Genomic DNA, 13585 nt, shown 5'->3' with positions numbered 1-13585 from the left:
TCGTAGTCGTCACGTAGTTGCAAAATCGTTGTCATATAAAGTATGGGCATCTAAAAAGTTGGTTAGATGCGAAAAAATTTTTTTGGCGACTAACAAATTAGTCGCTAATTGCTAGTTGAAATAGTCCCCAACTTAGACGTTAAATGTGCAAGGATAATTTGGTAAAATTTTATCGCGACTAATCAATTAGTTGCAAAACGTACCTTTTAGTGACTAATAATTTGTCGCGAATGCCACAAAAATTAGACGTTGAAGGTGTAAGGGTAATTTCGTAAAAGTTTTTCGTGACTATTTATTAGTGGACGAATATATCTTTTGATGACAAAAATTTAATGATTAATTCTAATAATTTTAGACGCTGAATGTGGAATCTAAATATGATAAATTACTTTTCGCTACTATGAAATTAGTTGTAGAATGTGTTTTTTTGTGAGAAAAATAATTAGTGGCAAAAACATTTCATTTTTAGTGGGAAAATGTATATACCCAATTTGGTTTCTTACATTTTGTAACTAATGTTTAGTCATTAAAATTAATTTTTTGCATTTAAATAATATAGTAATCGATTGTATATGAGTTTTGGAAACTAATTATTTTAGTCAAATATTAATGATTAGTCTTTGCTACTGTATTATCTCTACAACTAATGCTTTAATAGCTAATTGGTTAACATTTAAGAGCATTATTTTTGCTCTTTGTAAATGACCTAGTTTATACATTCAACATCAACAAAATAATTAATACAATATAAAAATCTGATCACTAACATCAAATATCATATTTTCATATATATATATACACCATACATGGATTTTTATGCATGATCCAAAATGCACTATCATGTGTGCATAACCAAAAAAGAAAGCATGCACCCCACATTTTCATCAATAATTATCTATTTGTGGATAACTAACAAACAAAATGCCCACCCCATGTACACCATCTAAGGATATATGCAAGCAATACTAAAAAGTCCAAAAAGATGGTCCTACCCCATGTCAAAATATCTACTGCCCATACAACAAAAAACTAACCATTAATATTGTTAGCATCTCAAGTGTCACTAGTTGAGGTTCTTGAAATAGTTGTAGCAGATGAGGAAGACTCTTCATTAGTTGGAGATGGTGACGATAGTCGAGTTGGAGCTTTAGTAGGTTGGATGTGTGCAGCTGCTATAATGATCTGCTTCAGCATCTCCAACATTTGAAAATGTTGTTCTTCAAGCATTTTTATTTTCTGTTTTTGTTGATCAAATAGGATGAGTTGCTCCTCCAACTGTTTAATCTTATTTTCTTATTGTTGCACTATGTGCCTTAACTTTGCTTCTACTGCCATATCATGATGCTGAGTCTGTGAAAATGCAAAATTTTGGTTAAATCCAGAAGCTTTACCCAGCACTTCCTCACATATTTCTGTTACTATTTTTTCACTTTCCCCTGCTTGTGTTTCATCTTGCAACTCTATTATTTTTTCCTACCATCAATTCAATGCATAATCAATAAGTCAAGCAAGATATTAAATAATTACAAATAAATTATAATTATTCTGGGGTATACAATATATGACAAAAACTTATGAAAAAGCAATAGAAAAGAAAGACTATTCCTCAAAGCTCACAGAAATTAATTTTACAATAAGAAAATGCAGTACATAATGTACTATAGCACCAAACAAAAATCAAATTGATGGAGTAGAAAAACGAGTATCTCACAGATTATTAGTCTAAACTTCAATTCCCTAGTTTAATTAAGATTTTAAAGTTAAATTTTTACGTAAGTTTAAAAACAAACTAACAAAAATTAAATAGTTAATGAACTTGGATTAAAGGAATCCCAGAGAATAAAGCAAGAAAAACAAAAGTTGTAGCAAATATGCTAAATATAATGGCATTGTGGCTATTAATGAAACTGAATTTTTGGAGATAGTGTAGGGATTAGCCAATAATGGGCTGTCTTTCTTGTGGGTTGTTCGACTAGGATCGGTCCGTGGAGCAGAATGGCTTGTAGCATTGCCAAAAGGGTTCCTTGAAATGCTAGATGGAAGAGGACATATAGTGAAATGGGCTCCCAACAAAAATTGTCTGCTCATCCTACCACAGGAGGTTTATGGACACACAATGGTTGGAATTCTACTTTGGAAAATATATGTGAAGGGATCCCATTATTTGCCACCCTCGTTTTGGTGATCAACCGGCGATTGCAAGATATGTTAGTTATGTTTAGAATTATGGATTTAAAGGAAAAAGTGTGTTATGCCTGGGAAATCAAGGGCTGACGTGGGAAATCACGTGATGGAGTGTGACCTGCTCTCGTCAGAACGGTAAGCGCGTGCCAGACCTGCCAGACGCTGTGGAGATCCCACGTGTCCATTCCTTGCTCCAAATCACGTGAAATCAGTTTGGAAGGTGGTCAATGTGACATAAAGCCGGATTTTGTCCTGACATTCACACCAACCCACGGATTTAATGATGATTACTTGCACTCATCTCACTATAAAAAGGAGAAGACCCCTTCATTGAGGGGATTCGACCATTTTACACTTTGAATTAGCTATCCTTCTCTCTCTTGTATCTTTGCATTTACTTTTCACTAATCATTTGTAAGTCAGTCCGCTGTTGCGACCTGACCCACAATATTAATACAACTATCGGTGGACGTAGGACTTGCTACCTTAGCATCTGAACCACTTTAAAAAGCTCTCACTACTACATTTACTACACACTTTATCTATACTCACGTGTGTCTCATGGCCAACCAGCGTTGCGCACGTGTCGATTAGTTGGTGTCAAAATCATGCATCAACAGTTTGGCGCTAGAAGGAGGGCCTGATTTAGTGTTCATCCTTCATCAGGAGAATCTCTAACCTACTGGTCCTACAGCAACAAATGGCCCGCCAATCTGAGCCCGAGCAAGCCAACCAGCGCGCTGAGGGAGTTCCCCTAACCCAGGGGGGATACCTCTTCCAGGATACTTCCAGTTCCACAAAATGCTGCGATGGATATCCCAGCAACTTCGCAGCTTGACCCCGCCATCAGAAGCTACCTGGAGAGGTTCGACAGTACTCTCCAGACGGTTAACCAAAGGTTGGACCGTTTGGACCAAGGCGTGCCATCTAGAACAGCTGGGGCGGTACAACTGCCAAAAATGCCTGCAGGTCGCGCGAAAGCGTGGCAAAGGGAAATAGCCCGTGCCGCGAGTACTGCAGCGCGTAGATGTAAGGGTAAGCAAGTGGCAAAAAACAAGCCTACGGGCTCTAAAGGGCTAGCGAACACAAACCGTGCCCCAAGCAGGGTGCCGACAAAGCTAAGACTCAGCAAAAAAGTAAATCCCGAGCTGTCCCATGCCACGTTGCAGGTGAACCTAAGCAAAAGTTCTGGGTGGGGCGATTCTTATCACCGCTAGCAGAACGATCCTGATCGCTATTATACGGGTGGTCCCCACAACTCGTGGGGCGGTTCGTACCACCGCGAGGGTTGTGAAAATACCCCGCACCATCCATCGCCTTCACACGCGTCTAGCCAGCATGTATCGAGAGTGGCCAGAAGTGCCGGCCAAGGCGAAGAGGAGTCCGACCTCCGGACTTTCCTGAACTGTAATCACAAGGGCTGGACTCGCATGGGTGAAAGCAATCCCCAACTGGCTCCGTTACCACAAATTGAGGAGCTGCAGCGAGCTCTGGACAGACTGAGAGAGCAGCAAAACGAGCAGGCCCAGGTTGCCTCTGCATCCCCCTTCTCTCCCAAAGTGTTAGCTGCTCCACTCCTACCGGGGTCCAGGATGCCCGACATGCAGCTGTTTGGTGGGAACCATGACTCGCAGGATCATTTGTATGAGTTCAACGACCTGATGGAGCTTCATCAGGTTTTAGATCTTGCAAAATGCCGTTGTTTGGCCGTGACTTTAACTTCTCATGCCAAATGGTGGTTAAGGTTGCTCCCAGCTGGATCGATCAGTTCGTGGCCTTAGATGAGCACGACGTTCCTACGGCATTTCTAAGCAAATCGAAAGTTTTTGATGCCTTTGAGCTATCTCAGCAACATAAGGCAAGAAAGGGATGAATCCCTACAATCCTACATTGACCGTTTCCACAGGGAACTCAACAAGGTGGCTCATGCTCCTGAAGAGTCCATCCGAACACTCATAATAACTGGAGTTCGCCCGCAAACCGACCTGTGAAAAGAGTTACAGGCTGAGGACGATGTTTCCCTCACCAGATTCTATAACCTTGCGAAGAAATATCTCCTGATAGAAAATTCGCTGGTGGCACTTCGCCGTCGCGACTCCGGTGCTTCTGGCAGTATGTCTAGTAGGGGGGAAAGCCGAAGGGCTGATCGCGGAGGAGCCGCCGACGATCAGCAAAAAGGGAAGAAACTTCGCTACGAGCCCAGAAAGTCCTATGCACACGTTCCTCATCGCGATCACGACAGGCACCAATATACTCCACTGAACGCCTCTGTATCTGCCATTCTTGATAAATCTGAAGAAGCCAGTCTGCTCGGAGAGCCCAAGCCCATGAAAACCCCCATGATAGCCAGAAATAATAAAAAGTACTGTCGCTATCATTGGGACAATGGGCACCATACTGATGAGTGTCTAGCTCTGAAATAAGCAATTGAAGAGCTTATCAAGAAGAGGCATTTCAAGGAATACATCGATGACTCTGCTCTCTCGAAAGAAAAAGATCGAGGGGAGTCAAGTAAGAAGCGCCGCGATCAGAAAGGGTATTCAGTCTCAATTTGATTTTCGGGGGACCGTACTTCATTGGAAATTCGCGAGGTGCTCAAGAAAGTTATGTTCGCGAAGCACATCATGACCCCATTAGAGTGATGAGTGTAGAACATCGACCACGAAAGGTTCGCAGGGAGGTGGAAATCTCCTTCTCCAAACAAGATGCGGCCAGGTTGCATCATCCCCACGACGACGCCCTTGTAATCACTCCCCTGATAGGGCGCTATAACACCCAGAGAATGTTAGTGGATAACGGAAGTGCTGTGAACATCCTGTTCGCATCCACTTTTGAAAGAATGAATCTGGACGAGGCCGACCTGAAGCCTGCCTCGTTCTCGCTATACGGATTTACGGGAGACCATCTACTCCCCAAGGGAACAATCTCATTCCCAATCACGCTGGACGATTTTGACGAAGTGACCAAAGTAATTGAGTTCTTAGTGGGACTGCCCATCAGCCTTCAATGAGATCCTTGGGCGACCTCTGCTAAGACAGTTCAAGGCGGTCACTTCAATTTACCATTTGAAGATGAAGTTTCCCACCCCGACGGGGATCAGGGAAGTCAGCGGGTCTCAGCGCGCATTGCGCGATTGCTATGTAAAAGCGGTCCAGATGGCGTACAAAAGAAAGGGCACCACGCACGACAATCACAGGCAGGCCATGGAGATTAGTAGGATCGATCCACGACCTAGTCCGGCCGAGGACAACCTAGACCCTCGCATTCAAGACTGCCCTTCCAGTGGGCCGGTTGAGGACTTGACTGAAGTGCTGGTCGACCAGAAAGAGCCGAGCAGGGTTTTAAGAGTCGGTAAAAATCTCAATCCCCAACTCGCTACCGAACTGACAGGCTTCCTCAAGGAAAACATCGATGTGTTTGCATGGTCTCACGCAAATGTGGTCGGGATCAGCCCAGATGTAATTTGTCATGCATTAAATATCGATAGTGAAGCCAAACCAGTTCGCCAGAAACGAAGAGCGATGGATCCAGAGTGATACTTTGCCCTAAAGCTAGAGGTGGACAACCTCCTCAATAACGGATCCATCCGGGAGGCACTATACCCGATCTGGGTCGTCAACCCGGTTCTGGTAAAGAAACCCAATGGCCAGTGGCGAACCTGCGTCGAATTTAGCGACCTTAACAAAGCTTGCCTTAAAGACAGCTTCCCCCTATCAAGAATTGACCAGCTCGTGGATGCCACCTTGGGGCACAAGCTACTAAGTTTCATGGACGCATACTCGGGATATAATCAGATTCTGATGTATGCGCCAGATGAAGAGCACACATCTTTCATTACAGATCGGGGACTGTATTGCTATAAGGTCATGCCCTTCGGCCTCAAGAACGCTGGCGCGACCTACCAGTGGCTGGTTAACCGAATGTTCTCCGACCAGATCGGCAAGTCAATGGAGGTCTACGTAGATGACATGCTGGTCAAATCCCATGTCGCTTTAGATCACGTAGCACATCTCGCAGAGGTCTTTGATATCCTCCAACTGTACAGAATGAAACTGAACCCGCTCAAGTGTTCGTTCGGGGTATCCTTGGGTAAGTTCCTAGGGTACATGGTTAACCAGCGGGGAATAGAAATCAACCCTGAAAAAATTCAAGCTCTCCTCGATATAGAAAGCCCGACTAGCAAAAAACAGGTCACGAGTCTTAACGGGCGAATAGCGGCACTTAGTCGTTTCATATCGAGGTTAACAGATCGCAGCTTGCCGTTTTTCAATGTTCTGAAGGCCAATAAGAAATTCGAATGGACTCCCGAATGCGAACAGGCGTTCCAAAGTATAAAAGAACACCTCGAGAAGTCACCTCTCCTCTCCAAGCCTCTTCCGCAAGAGGTCTTGCCCTGTACCTGTCAGTCTCTCAGTTCGCGGTCAGTGCAGCCCTAGTTCGAGAAGTGGAAAAAGTTCAATGGCCTGTTTGCTACGCGAGCAAGCGTCTGTCGAATGCTGAGATGTGGTATCCGGAAATAGAACGATTAGCCTATGCCCTGCTGATCGCTTCCAGAAAGCTGCGACCTTACTTTCACGCTCATACGATCCACGTAATGACTAATTACCCCCTCAGGTAGGTCCTCCAGAAGCTAGAAGCCTCGGGTAAACTGCTCAATGGGCCATGGAGTTAAGCCAGTTCGACCTGAAGTACAAGCCTAGGTCGACCATCAAAGGGCAAGCTGTTGCTGACTTCATTTCAGAATTCTCTTATCTCCCGAATGAGTCAGAGCAACAGCCCAGCGAAGCCATCCAAGAGACCATTCAGAACCTATTGACCTGGAGCCTCTATGTCGACGTCATCGACTAGGAAAAGGGCAGGAGCAGGTCTCTTCCTCTTGAGTCCCGAAGGGGCTCACATTCACGGCATCCTGCGGTTCGGATTCAAGGCGACCAACAACGAAGCTGAGTATGAAGCTCTGCTTGTTGGATTACGGTTGGCTAGAGAAATGGGCGCAACTGCGATCAGCGTTCACAGCGACTTTATGCTGGTCGTCAACCAAATCCTAGGAGAATACCAAGCTAAGGAAGAAAACATGATCCGTTATCTGAAAGAAGCTAAGGCCACGCTCGAGCCATTCAAGCACTTCGCAATCACTCAGATCCCTAGAGATAGCAACTCTATGGTGGACGCCTTGGCAAAGATAGCCTCATCGTTGGACTTAGAGGCACCTGATAGCATTCTTGTTCGGTTCATCGAGGCCCCGAGCATTAGCCCGATCGAACAGGTCGTGAATGTAACACAATCAGATTCCTGGATGACGCCCATTTACTGGTATCTCAAGGATGGGATCTTGCCCGACGACAAGGTCGAGGCACGGGTCCTGTGAACAAGATCTGCTCGTTATTCTCTCGTCGAAGACCAGCTATACAGGCGAGGATTCAGTGCCCCTCTCCTCCGATGTGTGACTAGTGAAGAGGTAGATTATATCATGAGGGAAATTCATGAAAGGATTTGCGGTAATCACACTACCGCACGATCTCTCGCGTATTATTGGCCTCGGGTCCAAGAAAATACCTGCAATTTTGTTAAGAGGTGTGACAAGTATCCGCGATTCGCGAACATTCCGCAAGCCCCCTCTCACGAGCTGATAAAGATGACTAGCCCCTGACCATTTTTCATGTGGGGGATCGACCTTATCAGTCCCATGCCAGTCGGAAAAGGGGGAGTTAAGTATGCCGTGGTCGCGATAGACTATTTCACAAAATGGGTGGAAGCTGAATCGCTGGCCACGATCACGACCAGAAAGCTGAAAGACTTCGTTTTCAAGAATATAGTGTGCCGCTACGGAATTCCTCACACCCTTATCTCGGATAATGAAAAGCAATTCGACAACGAGGAGTTCAAGCAGTTCTGCGACAAGTTGGGCATCCATAAAAAATTTGCCCCAGTCGCAAGACCATAAGCAAATGGCCAAGTTGAAGCTGTCAACAAGACCATCAAGCACACTCTAAAGGCCAAACTTGGGGCAGCCAAGGGAAATTGGGCCGACGATCTCTCTGAAGTCCTATGGGCATACAGGACAACTCCGAGAACTTCCACCTCAGAAACCTATGGCTGCGAAGCAATGATTCCTATAGAGGTAGGAACTGGATCTCTTCGGAGGGACTTGTACGATGAGGTTGAAAACGAAGCACTTATGAGAGCGAGTCTGGATCTTATTGAAGAACACCGCAGCAAGGCTTCGCTAAGGATAGCAGCCTACCAGTAACGTGCAAAAAGGTTCTTTGATTCAAAGGTCAAGCGAAGAGACTTCCAGGTCGATGACCTTGTGCTAAAAGAAATTCTCCTCGGAACCAGGGAGCCAAGTGCGGAAGTACTAAGACCGAACTGGGAAGGTCTGTATCGGGTCGACAAGGTGATCAGACCGGGGACTTACCATCTCAAAAGGCTGAACGGTTCTAAAGTATCCCGAGCTTGGAATGCCAAACACCTCCGGCCATACTATCAGCAATCCCGAACTTAGCTCTCATTGTAAATTAGCTTTTGATTTTGTTAAAGTTTCCTTTTTCCTTGTAAAATATTATTCTGTTCGCTTGTAACAGTTCGCATGTAATATTGCCTATGTAAATAAACTGAATTGTAAATTGCACTCATGTATGATTAAGCAAACAGCAATTGAAAACAAAATGTATTTCATTTATGTACAACAAAAACTGTTGACCCTATTGACTCCTATTGGGTCGGCCTCATCGCACTAGGCCTAGTCGGTGGGGGGTTTCTTCGAAGCAAAACCCGAACCCTCTGCCTGGTCGGATCCTCGAGCGGCCGCTGCTTTATCATCTTCCATTGCCAAGGTCTGCAAGGCTTCCTGCCACTCCCCTGGGAGATCGGACATATCCAGATTTGGGTTCTTTGGTTGCAGGGAATAAATGGACCCGATCGCCCAATCGATAGCCTTATCCTCAACCTCTTCTGACTGGCTCTGCATTTCTTCAGTCAGGGAAGCAACCTTTCCCCGACTCTCCTAGAGCTCGGCCTCAAAGCTAGCCTTTTCTTTTCGGAGGCCTCCATTTCTTGTTCTACTCGCTGAGCCCACATTAAGGTCGTCTGGAGCTCCTGGTCTTTCTCTCCGACCTCCTTGGAGAGTCTAGCGGTTGTCCTCTGAAGCTCTTTTACTTCCTCCGCGCGTCGCTCAGGCTCCATCTTTTGAAAGTCCACTGTGCGCATAGCGGCCGTCTTTTGTTTCAAGTATCTATTCGCTGCCTCAGTGGACAACGCTCTTTCCACTTCGACGTCCTCCAAGCTCTGTTTGAGCTTCGCGATCTCCTCTTTCAGATCATTTTCCCCTTTCGCAGCTCCCAGCCGAGCCTTTTCCAGGGACATTCTCATGGCGAGCAGAGCCTGCGAACAAGAAATGAGTTAGAATGAAAATGGCGGACAAACTCTTCAAGAACAGTTCGTTCACCTTGCTTAGATGCTGAACCGACATGGTCATCAGGTCAACATCACCCGTATCGGTGAACTCATCGTATGAATCCGATAATCCACACTCAAGTAGAGAGTAGGCTATCGGCTGCAGGTATTCGGGCAGGTTCCCCAGCGTCTCCAGCACTGGTGTGTCCTTCGCCTTGTCGGCAGCAACCGCCTCATCCGCAAGTTCCTTGCCCGACCTCCTTCCAGTGTCCTGCCGCGACCTCAGGGTTGATCACCCTTAGATTCAGTTTCTGACTCGTCGACCTGAATCTGCTTCCTCTTCTTCGACCGCTGAGCCATTGTCTTCTGCCTCGGGCGACCAGGCGATGGCTGAGCAACCTGTTCTGACCTGGTCATTTCTTCCTCAGGATGGCGCTGGGAAGGCGCGGCAGTTCGCACCGGTTGTGCCGCTATGGGGCGAGCAGCTTCGACCGCCTTGACCCTTCTCAATCGAGAGAAGTTAAATGGCGCTCGCCGGGGCTGCTCAGACTCTTTTTGAGGCATGGTCGCTGCATGCAAGTACGTTAGTAACTAGACAAAAATTATTCTACAACCAGAAGGGAATCAGTCAGCCCAACTTACACTCTGGGGACTCTAAAGACGCGTTATTGCTGAAAAAACTGTACTTCTGCAAGTTTGCAGTCGTCACGAGCTTCTTCGCGTCCCGACTTTCTTCGGGGAGAACCGTAAGTTATGCCTGGGAAATCAAGGGCTGACGTGAGAAATCACGTGATGGAGTGTGACCTGCTCTCGTCAGAACGGTAAGCGCACGCCAGACCTGCCAGACGCTGTGGAGATCCCACGTGTCCATTCCCTGCTCCAAATCGCGTGAAATCAGTTTGGAAGGTGGGCAATGTGACATAAAGCCGGATTTTGTCCTGACATTCACACCAACCCACAGATTTAATGATAATTACTTGTACTCATCTCACTATAAAAAGGAGAAGACCCCTTCATTGAAGGGATTCGGCCATTTTACACTCTGAATTAGCTATCCCTCTCTCTCTTGTATTTTTGCATTTACTTTTCACTAATCATTTGTAAGTCAGTCCACTGTTGCGACCTGACCCACAATATTAATACAACTATCGGTGGACGTAGGACTTGCTACGTTAGCATCCGAACCACTTTAAAAAACTCTCACTACTATATTTACTATACACTTTATCCATACTCACGTGTATCTCATGGCCAACCAGCGTTGCGCACGTGTCTATTAGTTGGTGTCAAAATCACGCATCAACAAAGTGGATCTTTCTCTAACAGGAGGTTTTGCATATAAGTCTCTAGAGAGCTTGATTGGTTACATACAATCGTTCTAGTTTTTCCAATCTCCTCGTAAAAGATTCTCCAAGTTTTTAAGTGTTTGGTATGCCAAAGTGATGTGCAGTATGTCTGAATTAATGTTTACGTTGTGATAATTTTAGTGGTGTAATTTCAAGAGAATAAACTAAAAAGGATTAAAAAGTAAATGAGCAGGATAATAGAACTTGTTAACTCATTTCAAAGCGTTACATCCAAAATGAAGGAAATGGGGTATTCAAAACATAGAATATGGATTATATTTATAAATAACTCAAAATTCAAACATGAAAGGCAGATATGCAATATACTACAATTTCCATGCTTCTTTTCATACTAACATAAATTCCTCTCATCAAAACATATAACACAAAGCAGAAGCATATTACCGTGCTACGAGCAATCATTTGTTTTTCCACATCGTTGTGAACTTTCTTCCAAGTAAGCACTCTAACGAGGGCATAGTTCCTTGCTACTATTTCTATCTTAGTACTCAACTTTGATGCATTTACTCCCGTAGGTACTCTATCTTCTTTTTCGAAGTCTACATGCAACTTCGACTTGGCTATTTGTATGAGTCTTTCACATCCGACCTCTAGTCTTTCCTCTCACATTCTTTGCCACAATATTGCCTACAAAATCAAAATAATGCATCATTAGTAAATAATATGTTATCATAAGGACTGTTTGCATATTGGTAAAGTAAAATGGATTCTTAAATTTTAAGTAAACATTGGAGACAATATCTAAAATCCAAGTATATATTTCAGTATACTTAAGTTGACTAATATTATAACTTTACCAGTGTTTGCAGCAGTTTTAGGAGTCGTTTCAGCACTTTAATTCGTCCGAATAGCATTTGCACGTCTAGCTACAGTCCTTCTTATACCAAGGGCCATCTTTGGAATCTGCAAACATCAATATAAGAGAAAAAATAGCAGGAAAGATTTAAGTCACTCTATCAAATTAATCTCACGAAATTAGGTCATTAACTATATTTAAACATACAATCAATAAAGAGTACATATAAGCATACAGCGACTAAATACATTTTAGTTGTTGTACATGAGTTTTTGCAACTATTTGTAATATGTACAAAATAATTAGTTGCCAAATGCACCATGGGCCCTTTGTAATTATTGTCAGAAGTTTGGATATTTCGGTAATTGTATTATTTGTAACTAATAAAAATAGTTACAAATTAATTAATTAATATTTGTATCTAATTTAGTAACTATTCAATAGTTGAAAATAATTGTTATCTGTAACCATAATTTTAGTTGCGAAATCTCTTATTGTAGTTGCCAATTGTGTTCGCGCAAGAATTAGCAATCAAATAAATTAGTCGCTAATGTGATATTTTGGGCAACAAATCAAATTAGTCGCAGAATATTAATTTTAGACGCCAAAGGCGAGAATAAATGGGCCTTAGAATTTTATTCCCCTTTGGCCGACTGATTGGAATTAGTTACTAAATGTAAGGCATATGCAACTATTTTTGCCTAGTTGCAAAAAAATTGGTTGCAAAAAGTTTTTTTTTTTTTTTTGAATAGACCCCAGTAATTAGTTGAAGTGCGTACAAATTAGTCCGGATACTTCGATTAAAAGAAAAATGGAAGTTGCAATTTTCAAATGTGAAACTAAGTAAAACAGCTAATAGAAAATCTTGTACCTTTCCTTAAAAGCAGGTAAATTTTATTAACCTCCTCTTTAAGATTTAGGTTACAAACTTGATCTCACCAAGGTTTGCAAATCATCATTATATATATATAAAGTATCATCTTTTCCACTGTTAGAGCATCTTCAATGGTACTCTTTATTTTAAAGAGCATATTTTATATAAATAAAGAGTATTTTCATTATTTTTTAAATATAAAGAACAAATTTTTTATTCAAATCCAATAGACTCTTTAAATTTAATAAAGATGCTCCTTATTTTCAAGAAAGAGAGTTAACAGCATCTCAAATAACTCTTTATATGATCCAAACTCTTTATTATAAAGAGTTTATCCATAAAAATAAGAGTCCAATGGACTTTTTATTCTTTAAATATAAACTAAAAAGTGAGTTTGACTCTGCACATGTATAGAGTCAAATTTTACTCTCTATCCTAATTTTAAATAATAAATTATAAGTTTTTATGTATTTTATTTATGATTTATCTCTCATATTAAATTTCTTTCTTGAAAAACCATGTACTCTCTCCTAAAATTTAAAGAGTTTATTGGATTTGAATAAAAATTTTGTTTTTTATATTAAAAATCAATGAAGATGCTTTTTATTTACATGAAAGATGCTCTTTAAAATAAAGAGCACAATTGAAGATGCTCTAATAGAAGAGAGAATTAATAAATAAAATTTATAAAAACTTGTAATTTATTAATTAAAATTATGATAGAGAGTGAAATTTGACTCTCTAGATCTAGAAAGTCAAACTCACTCTTTAATTTATATTTAAAGAATAAAAAACTCTTCGTAATAAAGAGTTTAAGTCATATAAAGAGTCATTGGAAGATGTCTCTTAGATTGTGATTTATCAATTGCTATAAATCAGTGTCTTAAATGAAGTCAAATAATTAAGATACTATAATTTGACCTATATATGCATTTGAAAACATCCCTTAAAACTTTTTCATGGAAGTTG

At 42.3% G+C, this 13585-nt stretch overlaps 1 protein-coding gene across 1 annotated transcript; it reads right to left on the bottom strand.

Moving 5' to 3' along the window:
* Positions 1 to 9162: 9162 nt before the first annotated feature.
* On the bottom strand, positions 9163 to 10143 carry LOC116144352. The gene is made up of 3 exons (XM_031429805.1): positions 9904 to 10143; positions 9632 to 9850; positions 9163 to 9567 (listed from the first exon to the last, which is right to left on the bottom strand). Exons 1-3 carry the CDS (start codon positions 10141 to 10143, stop codon positions 9163 to 9165), a joined length of 864 nt encoding a protein of 287 aa, XP_031285665.1.
* Between the last annotated feature and the right edge of the window lie 3442 nt (positions 10144 to 13585).

Source organism: Pistacia vera, unplaced genomic scaffold (genome assembly GCF_008641045.1).
Source record: "Pistacia vera cultivar Batoury unplaced genomic scaffold, PisVer_v2 Contig441, whole genome shotgun sequence".
Classification (NCBI taxonomy): Eukaryota; Viridiplantae; Streptophyta; class Magnoliopsida; order Sapindales; family Anacardiaceae; genus Pistacia; species Pistacia vera.
Note: the sequence above shows the minus strand (reverse complement) of the source record. Positions and strands in the feature narration are given on the sequence as shown.